The 13,314-nt window shown below is 40.9% G+C and overlaps 1 protein-coding gene across 2 annotated transcripts; it reads left to right on the forward strand.

The window, feature by feature from the left end:
- The first annotated feature begins 2,865 nt into the window (after window positions 1–2,865).
- ZNF502 (zinc finger protein 502) lies at window positions 2,866–13,290 on the forward strand. 2 transcript variants are annotated; one of them, XM_008567274.1, is made up of 5 exons: window positions 2,866–2,945; window positions 9,442–9,598; window positions 10,032–10,143; window positions 10,695–11,811; window positions 11,890–13,051. In XM_008567274.1, exons 3-5 carry the CDS (start codon window positions 10,098–10,100, stop codon window positions 12,266–12,268), a joined length of 1,542 nt encoding a protein of 513 aa, XP_008565496.1. In that variant the 5' UTR covers window positions 2,866–2,945; window positions 9,442–9,598; window positions 10,032–10,097; the 3' UTR covers window positions 12,269–13,051. The 2 variants fall into 2 exon arrangements, with proteins under 2 accessions (XP_008565496.1, XP_008565495.1); XM_008567273.1 differs by having other exon boundaries at window positions 10,695–13,290.
- The last annotated feature ends 24 nt before the right edge of the window (window positions 13,291–13,314 follow it).

Raw genomic sequence — 13,314 nt, forward strand, 5'->3', positions numbered from 1 at the left:
GGGTCTCAAAAAAATCTTAATCTAGCATTGACTGTATATACTGTGTTACCTTCTTAGGGAAGAGAGCTGAGCTACTACCAAGGGTTTACCACTTAGATGAATAATACATATTTTTAAACAGTGTGTTTTTCACATAAATACTTTGGTGAAAAACTGAGTTTCCAGTAATTGGTATCTTACAGAGAAAGGAAATTCACTTCTGCAGATCTTGTATTTCCTGATTGGAAAGATGAATTACTAGCAGTTTTAGCTCTCCTAGGAGACAAAACTTTCAGGTCTGTAGAACGTACTTTTTCACATATTCTCCTTGGGGAAGTGAATCAGTTGGGAAAGCAGTTGGCTGCCTGTTACAAAAACCAACTATGCTGAATGCTCCAAAGGAGATTTATTTATTTTTTATCCCTTAGCAAGGTATCTAGGGGAGGCAGTCCAGTGCTGGTGTAACAGCTCCAAAACTAGGCTCCTTCTCTCCCCTAGTCACACCCTTTATAATGTGGTCAGCTTCTTCGTGCTTAATACCCCATGGTTACTGCATCACCAGCCTCATAACTTTGTTACAGAAAGGGATAAGGAGAAAGTGCAAAGGGCAAAAAGCATTTTCCAACTAAGTCCATTTTTTTTAGTTAGAAAAGCAGTAGCATTCCTGGAAGCCACATCCGTAAGCTTTCCATTTATATCTCAGGCCAGAACTGTGTCATATGGCAAGCTTTAGCTGCAGGGGAACTTGAGAAATCTGGGCACAGTGCCACTCTGAACAAAAATTCAGTTTGGTTAGTAAGGAAAATGAAGAGAATGAATATTTTATGGCCAACTTGCAGTGTTTTCCATGATATCCTTGCTTAACTGGTGAACATCGGATGTGAAATTCACATATGCAGGTCTGGCCCCCTTAGAGATGGTGTGAGGAAAAAGGAGAAAATCTAGACAAGGACAACTGAAATGATGGGAAAGGAAGGGGGACGGATGGTCCACTGTGGCCTACAAAGGGCACTGGGTTTGGAATTCAAAGTTCTGGCTTTCTGACCTGATTCTTTAACTTATGAGCTGTGTGAATTTGGTTAAGTCAACCTCTATAAGCCTGTCTCCTTGTCTGTAAAATGGGGACAGAGTGCTGGGAATGGAGAAATGGATGTTGGGTAAGAAACTGAATTGTACAAGTAGTTGTATCTTGCATAGGAAAGCCACAGACTTCTCTATGTCATATTCTTCATGCAATCTCTTTGGGGTGGGAGGGGGAGTAAATATGACTTACCAGGAGTTTCTATTTCCCATAGGGAAGCAACATTCATCTCTGGAGTGTGTACTTTAGGTAATCTTGGGAAAGAAAAATGATTTTCAGCAGCTTTAGCTCTCATACATAAGCAATGTACATCTATGTGGAACAACTACTTCATGTAACTTGTTGGAACATAAACTATTGCTAACTCTCATATTTCATATGACCCTGGGGATGCTGAATTTGAACGTCTCTCTCTCACGTTGTTGGTGTTCCTCGAAAGTTTCATCGTTTTTGATGATCTATTTATATTTAGAGATGAGATTCTAGTTTAATCAGTATCAGTAATAAAAGCTAAGTTCCTCAGCTTAAGAAAGAATTCTGATTCCAGTGCCTTAGTTATTCACCAAATATCTAGTGAGAGCCTATTATATGTCAGCCAGTGCTCTAGGTGCTAGGGATATAATATGGACAAGACAGAGAAGGCCCCTGCTTTCATAAAGCTCACTTTGTACTGAGAGAGACAGCAGTTATATAGAGTGAGGTGAGGAGATGGGAATATGCCAGCAAGGTGGTCTTTCCTTTTCAGTAGGCAGAGATCTTGTTTTCCGGATGTAACTATGGCGCCTGCATTTTTTTTTTTTTTCATTTTATCGAAAATGCAAGTAACCTGAACTTTACTTTTGTATCTGACTAATGATTTCAACCAGTATTTATTGAATACCTTCTCTGCCAGTCACTGCTGAACACTGGGATATAATGGTAAATAACAGATCCATATAGCTGGGTAGAATTGTATAGAGATGAATTGGGTGCGTCAAAGTTGCCCTCGGGTTTAATGTTACTTGCATATATCTCCCTGATAATGTCCCTACAAAAGTGGACGTGCACTGAGGTGGAAGACAAAAAAAGAAAGTGGACGTGTGTGTATTTGGGGAGCCAGGAGGTTAGCCAGAGCTGGAATTACTCATAAGGAGTAATAATGGAGTGTAAAGACGAGCGAAGGCAACAGTCAAGGTAGTCACGTGAGGATTGGCACTGGGTTTTGAAGAACCAGAATGAACTGGATGGCTGAGGTCAGGGAGAGTAGGTAGAGGGAATGGAGAATAATCCAAAGGGCAAATCATGGAAAAAAGATCCAGAGTCAGGATCAGGCAAGGGATTTCAGGGGACCAATGGGAATTCAGAAATGTTAGGTTAGAATGTGTATGATAGCAGAACAGGAGACGTTGTTGTGAGGGTCAGTTTGTGTGGGCCGAGACTGGGAGTTTGTCCTTTTATTCTAACATAACAGGCGATCATTCTTAAAGGTTCTTAATGGGAGCTATTTTAAGCAGATGAAATATACTAGTTCCTTACTGAGATACCCCATTCAGACTCTTTATCCAGCACCCTTTCCATCCCTAACGCACCCTTCTACAGTTTTTCTGAAGGATGAGGTAGTCACTGTCCTCCAGGCTAAGGGAGTCTTTGATAAGATGAGGTACCCGGCTTAGGTTGGAGGAAAACTAGGCACCGCTTGTTGGCAGGGCTTGGAGGGACCGCCTTCTTCTACGGCACCATAGAGATGGCCCTCCCGCTTCCTAGAGAAGCACGGGTGGATGCACGAAGCCGCTGTGACGCACTACCGGCCGCGCCACTTTTCTTCCGGCCCCAGAGGGTAAGGTCCGTGTCCTGTGCATCTGGGGGACCGTTGACACCGCTCCGCGGGGAGCCGCCGAATTTCATGGTGAGCTGGCTAGGCCCCAGGGAGCGGAAAGGAGCGGGTTCCAGCGTGCCTCTGCTGGGTCGGCGGGCCGGAGGCTGGTATGGGAAGCCTACCCCGGCATCGATCCCCTCCGGATTGTTGCCTGCGTGTGCCGCCGGGCATTTGGAGCACTCTGGACAGCCCGGACGGCCTCAGCCTGCAGCCTCAGCACTGCAGAGCCCAGTGCCCCGTACAGTGCTCGGCACAGAGTAGACGCCTAAGAAGATGGCGGAGTGAATGAACGAATGAATGAATAAATGATAATTGCGTGATGTATAGAGGATCCACATCTGTGACCGGTGTCCGGAAACGAAATCCTGGTGCTCAGAATTCTCGGTCCCTCTACCAACTACTTACCCCAGCTGATCCTGCAGCTCAGAAACTTGTTTAGGGACTATTTTAATAGGAGACGGCAAATAGTGTAAAGCGCAGTAGGTGGGGAGTTTCGAAACCTGGGTTATACTTCTGGAGGGTGGGCTTTTTCTTGATCTCTAAAGTTGAATTCTCTAGTAGTCCGTGACTTGCTTTCCTTACAAGGCTCAGTTGACAGCATGTATGTGATAGCTTGCAGGCAAGGGTTAATGTCTTCCAGTAAAATGTTACAATCCATTACATGCCAAACATTACACAGAATTCAGGGGTGGGGCTACAGAACGAGTGAAGTTAAAGTCTGTCAAGTCGGAAAATGCTAGAAGATATGCATCTGAGCCGATTTTGGTGATAATATTTTAAACTACATTTCTTCAGTACTTGCCATATACCAGGCACTGTTCGAAGCAGTTGTGCTAATTTATTTAATCTTCACAACAGCGTATTACCTGTAGTTTTTAAGTGAGGAAATTGGGGTACGGAGAGAATAGATTACTTATCTAACGCAGTTTGCTGGTAAGTGACCCAAAGCTGCAGAAGAGAGAGTTTAGTATGCTACTACAGCTTGGATCAGTGTGTTATTTGGTGCCAGGAGGCAAAACAAGAAGGGCTTTAGAGTAGAGTACATTTCAGTGTGGTCTTATTAAAGAAATTGTGCTTTCAAATTCTTGACAACCCCCACCTGGTTTGTCCAGACTCTTTCAGCTAATTATTGAGGGGTAAGAAGGTGGCACCGGGGAGAGAGTGTACAAGGTATGAGGAAGAAGCCATCTCCCTAATAGTTTAGTAGGATGAGGCAATTAAGAGCCTCTCTTCTTTTACCATTCACCATAGTACATATCTCCCCCTGGATCTACAGACAGATCTTTTTTTAGCATCTTAAAATCACTAACAATTAGATTATTCCACAATAGGCATTTGTGGGAGCACCTGTACATTCCTTTCTGGGCAACTTATAGACCTGAGTGTTAGCAAACTATAAGCCGTAAACCAAATTTGGCCTACCACCTTTTTTAAAAACAACTTTTATTGAAACACAGGCAAGCTCGTTCATTTACATATTGTTTGTTTCTGTTTTCAGACTACTAAGGCAAAGTTGATTAGTTGTGATAGAGACCATGTAACCCATTTAACCCATGAAGCAGAAATAATTTCTTTACTATTTACAGTTTTCTTTACAGTAATAGTTTGCTAACCCTTAACAGAGACAAACTGCTAACACCTCAGATAATCTATGATTGGAGGAAAGTGGTCATAACCAAGATATCTTTCCTTCTTCATAAGCTTTAGTATTAAACATAATCACCTCTAACTCCTGTTGAGTGCTACCATGTGGCAGATATCTTTACGAATGCTTTATGTGAATTAACTCAGTCGAGGATTCACAGAATGTTAGAGCTGGAAGGGCTTATGGGTATTATCTAATTTGTTACCTTTTTCAGATAAATAACCTGCCATGTAGGCCCATTCACATGGGCAGTGGCAGAGCAAAGTTTCTTGACTCCCAGTCCAATCCCCTTTCATCTTATTCTGAATGGTAGGCCAATACCATGTCCATTGGATCTGGCATTTTTTTTTTTGTTTTTGATCCTGAGTTGTTTTGTTTTTTGTTTGTTTTGGTGCTGAAACCTATGAGTGAGATGTGTCATTTTAAAAAAAAATGTTTCTGACTATAAAAGAAATACATGTTTACTGAAGGAAATGTGAGACTTACAGAAAAATATAAAGGATGAAGTAAAGTGGCCAGTTAACTGTCCTAGAGATAAGTGTGTTAACGTTTTGGCGGGTGTATTGGTTTGTTTCTCTTGCTTATAACAGTACCTGAAACTGGGTAATTTATAAAGAAAAGAGGTTTATTTCTTACAGTTTTGTAGCCTGGGAAGTCCATGGTCCAGGGGACTCCTCTGGCGAGGGCCTCCTCTTTGGTGGTAACTGTACAGAATCCTGTGGCAATGCAGGATATAACATGGCAAGAATGCCAAGAACTCTCTCATGCTTTTTATAAAGCCACCAGTTAACACCAATGATAACTCGTTACTCTATGAATGGATTAATCCATTCATGAGGGCACAATCCTCACAAACCAATCGCCTCTCAAAGGTTACACCTTTCAAATATCCTAAGTGGATTTCCCACCCTCTTAACACTGTTACAGTGGGGATCAGGTTTTCAACACATGAACTTTTGGGGGACACACTTGACCCATAGCAGAAGGTAACATATCTTCATTGTAGAATATTGAAAAAATGCAGAAGCATTTTCTTCATGTCCTTATTTTATGTGTTTTATTATATCTGTGTATTGATAATAGTTTGTTTATTTAATGCTTGCTTAGTGGTAGTGTATTTTTTGTTTTAGTGTTTTGTATCATTCTGTTGTTTTTTTTTTTTGTCCTTTTTGAGACCGGCTGCACCGCGCTCAGCCAGTGAGTGCTGTGAGCGTACCGGCCATCCCTATATAGGATCCGAACCCGCGGCGGGAGTGCTGCTGCGCTCCTAGTGCTGCACTCTCTCGAGTGCGCCACGGGCTCAGCCCTGTATCATTCTGTTTTAACACTGTATTTTCTCATGAATATTCTTTGAAAATATGATTTTTAATAGTTTCATGATCTATCATACTGATTTTTCATTGATGTTTATTTGCCTGTTTCTTAACAATTATAGTAGTAATTTGATCTCCGTATGTAAATCTCTCTACCTGTCTCTGATTACAATTTTTCACTTTTCTGTGATTGCAGAAGTTATTTATTTTATATATATATTGATTTGATATATATTCTCATTGATTGGCTCACTTGGTTTGAACACAGCCTTGTAACATCAAGGTCAAAGGTCAAATCCCCATATTGGCCAGCAAAGAAAGAAGGAAGGAGGGAGGGAGGGGGGGGGGGGGGGGGGGGGGGGGGGGGAGAGAGAGAGAGAGAGAGAGAGAGAGAGAGAAAAATATAGATAATAGAGGAAGTTTGGGAAAATCATTCACAATTCATCATGAGGATTGTTTTTTTTTCTTGATCTTATTCACACGCATTGTGTGTGTGTGTGTGTGTGTGTGTGTGTGTGTGTGTGTGTGTGTGTGTGTGTGTGTGTGTGAGTGACTGGCTGGTATGGGGAACTGAACCCTTGACCTTGGCATTACAAGGCTGCGCTCTAACCAACCACAGGCATATTTTAACAGACATATGATGTTGTAGTTGAAATTTTCATATCCTGGGTTTTTTTCCACTTACGTGTAGCATAAACATTTTTCCAAATTGCCACATATTTCATTTTTAATTATCTTTATGTCTGTATAATTTCTACCATGTGGATGTACCATAATTTGCTAAACCTCAGTGTCCACAACAACTGTTTTTTTCAACAATACTACAGGGTTTTTTGTTTGTTTGTTTTGTTTTTTTACAGGCAACAGAAGAATTCCATTTTTTTCCTCTGGGGAATTACTTCTTTATGAGAAAGTTCCAATAAAATTACTAGGTGAAAGAATTATGTCATTTTTATGACATATGAGGACTCTGAGGAGCTTCTAAGATACACTGCAGGTGTTGTGTATAAAGACTGAGTATTCTGTTCTGAGTTCTTGTACCCACAAAATAGTGATCACAGCATCCCAACTACAACGTAATTTGATGTAAAAAATGATTCTTCATTCTTTTAGTTCCCATTTCCTTGATTTCCAAAGAGGTGGAACTTTGTTTTGACACATTTATTGACCTTTTGTAATTCTTGGTGTGTTTGTTGTATTTTCCATATTTCTATTAGATTATCTTTTTTCCTTATTCATTTGTAAGAAGTCTTTATATATTAGGTTTATCTACACCTTACTATATAAATCAAAAATACTTTTCCTAGCTTATTTGTTTTTTAATTTTATTTGTATTTTAGATATACAGAATATTGCTTTTCTGTGGTCAGATGTATTCAGTTTTGTCCTGTGGCATTTGTACCTTTTTTGTATGATGCTTGGAAAGATCTGTCCTAACCCTAAAATCAATCATTTATCAATACTCTATTATTTTGTGGTTTTATTCTTTATATTTAACTTTTTAATCAGTTTAGGTTTATTTTGGTATATAGTATTATGTAGGAATCACTACGTGTTTTTTTTTTTTTTTCTTTTTGTCTTTTTTACTGACCGGTAACGGGATTGCAACCCTCGGTGTCGCGCCCATACTGGGGACCGGCAACGGGATCGCAACCCTCGGTGTTGCGCCCACACTGCGCTCAGCCAGTGAGCGGGAACTGGTCTCCACGTGGGATCTGAACCCTTGGCGGGAGTTTTTTTCCAGGTAGTGAACAATAGTCCCAACATAATTTATGAGTAATCTGGGGTTTTTTGGGGTGATTAGAAATGCTACTTTTAGGGCCGACCCCGTGGCTCACTAGGGAGAGTGCAGTGCTTGGGAGCGCAGCAGCGCTACTGCCGTGGGTTTGGATCCTATATAGGGGTGGCCGGTGTGCTCACTGGCTGAGTGCAGGAGGGTTGTGATCCCCTTACCGGTCACACACAAAAAAGAAATGCTACTTTTATCACATATTAAATTATTTTTATGTATATCTTTTAGGGGATTAGAGATCTTTTAAATGTATAAACTCACTGTTGAGGTTTTCCTAGCCATACTCCTTTGATTATTTTATCTGTTACTCCTGCGATTTCAATTACTCTTTTCATGTTGAAAATTCTACATACTCATGAGGGTTGGCTGATTAGCTCAGTTGGTTAGAGTGCGGCCTTATAACACCAAGGTCATGGGTTCAGATTCCTGTACCAGCCAGCTGCAAAAAAATAAAAGAAAAGGTAATGTCAAAAAATTCCAAGTACATGTATATGTTTTTATTCCCCACCTCTTTCCTATATTCCAGATATATATGTTCTACTTTCTGTTTTGATATTTCAAAACTAAATGTATCTTATTCCTCCCCAGACCAGTGTTCCCACTGTCACTGTTATCACTCAAACCAGAAATTGGGTTATTATCTGTGACTTCTCCCTTTCTCTCACACCTCTCTTCAGTATTCATCCAATCCTGTTTATTCTTTCTCTTAGTTAGTTCAGTCCCCTTACTGGACTACTGAAACAGTCTCACAAGAGGTCTTCCAGGCTTTGTCTTGTACTCCAGGCTCCCACCCCTTACATACACTCTTTCTCTGCATTGTGGGCAGAGGGATATGTTTTTTTAAGATGACATCTAATCATGTCTTTCATCAGACCCTTCTAAAACCCTTTTATGGCTTTTTGCTCACTTTTGGGTAAAGTTTTTAAAATGCTTGGCAGGGTTCTGTTTGATTTGTCCTTTGCTTGCCTTAGGCTTCATATCTTACTTCTGGTTCTTAATATTTTAGCATTACCGGGTTTCCTTCATTCTTCCAAAGTACTGTGCTTGATTCCTTTCGTATGTCCTGTTTCATCTCTCTGGTATATTCTTTTCCCTTTTCACCTGTCTTGTTCCTATTTACCTGTATTTCAGAGAGGCTTGATTCTCCAGACTAGATTAGGTCCCCTCTGCTCTAATTCCATAACACCCCATACTTCCATTTTCATACCTCTCATATTTGAAATTATTGGTTTATTGTCCTTGTTTAGCTATGACATAAGCTGCAGGCAGGCATGGCATTGTTTGATTTTTTTTCCCCATTGTCTAGCATTGATTATACCCAAACTCAACTCTGCTGCATTAGTCTCTGTAGCACTGTGTGGTAGTTGACAGATCCCCTGTATGCCCTTCTAGTGAAATAGGATCAGGAATTCCCAGGTAAGATCTTCTTAAACCTTCAAAACTCAATGCAGAGGCACAGACCTCGATGAGAATCCCACAAGACCAACGTTATTATGTATGTCAGCAGACTCATTCTGTTCTTTTATGCCTTCACAGCTCTTGACTGATAAAACTATCTCTCTTCCTTTTTTCCATGAAATAATGCTGCCAGTTTTGCTTCTTACTTCAGGGTTATATGGAGAGATATTTTTAGGTGAACAGTTGTGATTTTGATATTTCAAACACAATATAAAAAAAAGTACAATATTTCTGTACTATTTTTGCAACTGTTTTGTAAGTCAAAAATTATTTTATAATTGCAGTAGTTTTTTTTTTTTTTTTTTTTTTTTTTCGAAGCTGCAGCCTACTCTCTTATATTGAGCTGGACCTGAAGAAAAACAATTGAACTGATATGACATCTAGAAGAAAGGACATTCAGAGTATCTCTAGTCTGTATCAAGTAGAGAGAATTACCTAATCACTATCCAGTCTCCTTGACATATGGCTGAAGTAGGTGAGTCAGACTTAATGTGGTAGCCTTTCTATGTGACTGTTTTCCCATGTAGCTTTTGATGATATTAATGGCTTTTCATATAAATTATTGTATGATGTAAATAATGCACGAATTGACATGACTATTTCTATCTGTGTAATCTTTTGTCTTTATAAGGTAATAAATACTATTCTGATTTGTTCATCAAGTGCTTGAGTGTTGATGGTTTGTCAGTCGGCCTGAGCCTGTCACTTCCTGTATAGCTAACAAATGGGGTTTGTGAATCTAGAAGGCTGCAAGCCAATGCTGATTTTTGCTGGTGTAGTCACATTGGTATCTGGAGAGGTATTATGTGAGTTATTAGATAGTATCCCTAGGTAATAGCTCTTTGTCGTTTTTATGTGTGCTGGAACAGTGACTACCGGCCCCCTCCCCCTTTTTTCCCTGTCAGCAGTGCTCCCAGTTTTACAAACCTGAAGTGTTTTCTAATGAAAGCAGAAGAAGATTGTGAATATTGAATATGCAAGGAAGTGAAGAGAGAGAGATTGGAAGAGAGACTTATCCAGGTAAGTGAGCAGTGGATAGCCAGTGGGAGATACAGCCACGCAGTAAGAAGGCTTTGGAGGTTTTAGAAGCCAAACCGATTGAGGCTTAGGAGATAAAATTACTATCTCTTATAGGGATGTTGGGGGCAGGGGTGAATGAGCACCTCTGGGGCCAGCTTTTCCCCAGTACTCATTTTATGTGTCTCATTTCAAACACTCGCCCTTTTATATTCCCCCATTTTTCACCATTTGAATACAAACTATCCATGTTTCCTGTCCTACCTTAATCTTTGCCTGTGTGTTGTTTTCCATTTGTCTCCATTGTCTGTCATTTTTCTCACTCCCTGGGTGTCCAGCTGCCCTTTCCATGAGGTTTTTTCATTAATGGTGATCACGGTATCCTGGTGCAGATCTCTTCCACTACTTCCAACTCTGAATTACTTGCCATACGTGCTTTTAGTGGTCTTTACTCATAGTCCATGACTGAGGCCTGTCAAAGTTAGGGTCTTACTACTTCAGGGGCCTCTACTCTGCCTTGCGTGAGAGATGCTCACTTTGATGATTTCTTTTAGGTTGGGTGAACAAGCCTGCTTCAGAGCAGGATGTCTCTGAAATTGACTCACCAGAGATAGTAGCAAAGAGATTCCATGATGGTGAATACCAGGATTCTACATTTGAAGAAAAATATGCGTGTGAGGACATGAAGGAAAACCCTCCTGGAGAGGTTCCTGGACCATGCCTTTTCCAAGAAGGAGGTTTTGGGGAAATAACTTTCATCCACAAGGAAGAACCCCCTGAAATGATTAGTCAACAATATAATTTTGAGAAAAGCTTGCTTTTGACCTCAAACCTTGTTACACATCTCAGAGTTTCTACAGAAGAGAGCCTGCATCAGTGGGAAACAAGTAACATACACACTAATGAGATTTCTGACCAAAGTAAATGTCCACCTCTCTCCTTACAGGAAAAGTCTTGGAAATGTAACGAATGTGGAAAAACCTTTACTCGGAGCTCAAACCTTACCCAACATCAGAGAACTCATACTGGAGAGAGACCCTATTCATGTGAGGAATGTGGCAAAGCCTTTAGTCGTAGCTCATTTCTTGTTCAACATCAAAGAATTCACACTGGAGTGAAACCATATGGATGTGAGCAGTGTGGGAAAACATTTCGATGTCGGTCATTTCTTACTCAGCATCAGAGAACCCACACTGGAGAGAAACCTTATAAATGTAACGAATGTGGGAATTCCTTCCGCAATCACTCACATCTCTCTGAACATCAGAGAATTCACACTGGAGAGAAACCTTATAAATGTAATAGATGTGGGAAAGCATTCAATCAGAACACACACCTTATTCATCATCAGAGAATTCACACAGGTGAGAAGCCTTATTTATGCAATGAATGTGGCTCTTCTTTTCGCAAACACTCAAATCTTACACAACACCAGAGAATTCACACTGGGGAAAAACCCCATAAGTGTGATGAATGTGGGAAAACTTTCCAAACAAAGGCAAATCTCTCTCAGCATCAGAGAATTCATACTGGAGAAAAGCCCTATAAATGTAGGGTATGTGGTAAAGCCTTTTGTCAGAGCCCATCTCTTATTAAACACCAGCGAATTCATACTGGAGAAAAACCCTATAAATGTAAGGAATGTGGCAAAGCTTTTACTCAGAGCACCCCGCTCACTAAACATCAGCGAATCCATACAGGAGAGAGACCCTACAAATGTGGTGAATGTGGTAAAGCCTTCATTCAGAGCATTTGTCTTATTCGGCACCAGAGAAGTCACACTGGAGAAAAACCCTATAAATGCAATGAATGTGGAAAGGGCTTTAATCAAAATACCTGCCTCACTCAGCATATGAGAATTCATACTGGAGAGAAGCCCTATAAATGTAAAGAATGTGGGAGAGCCTTTGCTTATAGCTCGTCTCTTACTGAACATCACAGAACTCACACTGGGGAGAAGCTGTATAAATGTAGTGAATGTGAGAAAACCTTCCGCAAGTATGCACACCTTAGTGACCATTACAGAATTCACACTGGTGAGAAACCTTATGAATGCATTGAATGTGGAAAATTCTTCAGACATAGTTCAGTCCTTTTCAGACACCAGAAACTTCACAGTGGTGAATAGTCCTGGCATTTAGGTTATGCCAGTTTCTGTAGGGAGAGTGACTAGGAGTCAGTCTGGGAGGTGAAGGGCAGGTAGAGTTCCTGGAGGGAAGATTGAAGGAGCCTTGGCTACCTTACTCTGAGAAAAGTATTTCCAGAAATGGAGGTGGGGGCTTAAGGAATGCAGAGCCTACTCCAGGTGGAGATATGAGAACACAGGGTAGAAAGGAAATTCCTGCTTTTCAGATAAAGCCTGCAGGTTGCAACTCCTCCTTCCCTATGTGACTCTTACACCTTGAGGCATTTGTTAAGGTAGCACTTGTGTTTCCTTTACTATACCTCTACCCCACCTTCCAACCTTGTCACCCATGTTCACTGGCCAGTAGGTAGAGGTGCTTTTCCAGACACTGCCTGTCAGTTTGGAAGTGGCAACAGTTTTGATGTAATGCTAAGTTTAAGTTTGGGGCAGCTATCACCATGCTATCATGGGGGAGGCCCCTAACTGTGGAAGTGGTCCCTTGAAAGAGAGACAGAAACAAGTGAAAAAGAATCTGTAATCATTCAACAAGTAAGGAAATGTGGTAAGAACTGGGTTGATCTCCACAGATGTGCCAGTGAATAAGACTTTTATCAGGGTGAGGCAGATCTTTCCTGATCCTTTCAAGCTGTTGGGTGACTTAGGGCTAAGAAGGAAATGGGAGGTCAAGAGAGACTTCAGTGATGCTGGTTTGTAGGAAGGCAGTCAGATCTGTTCAGAGACCCAGGGAGCGGAAGACCCAATCTCTGTCCCAGAAGAATAATGGCTTATACAGGAAATAAATGGTTTGTACTAGACTATTGGTGATTAGAGGCCTCAGAACAGGAAGGCTGCATGTTACTGAGCAGGCCACCTACAAAATCCTGCCCTGTGCTAAGGTGTACACCTGTCTCTTGTAAATTTGACTGAGCCACTGGTTTACAGGGAATAGGGGAGAGGGATCTACTGGGACTAACAGTGTCCTAACAAAATGGGACTTAGTTTGTTGGCCTTTAGGGGAAAGCATTTTTTTTTTTTTTTTTGTCTTTTGT

This window comes from Galeopterus variegatus, unplaced genomic scaffold, assembly GCF_000696425.1.
Source record: "Galeopterus variegatus unplaced genomic scaffold, G_variegatus-3.0.2 Scaffold307, whole genome shotgun sequence".
Taxonomy (NCBI): domain Eukaryota; kingdom Metazoa; phylum Chordata; class Mammalia; order Dermoptera; family Cynocephalidae; genus Galeopterus; species Galeopterus variegatus.

Coding starts and splice junctions, on each gene's coding strand:
- ZNF502 (XM_008567273.1), top strand. CDS start 10,098: ATGCAAGGAAGTGAAGAGAGAGAGATTGGAAGAGAGACTTATCCAG. Junction 10,144..10,694: donor TGGAAGAGAGACTTATCCAG/GTAAGTGAGCAG, acceptor GATTTCTTTTAG/GTTGGGTGAACAAGCCTGCT.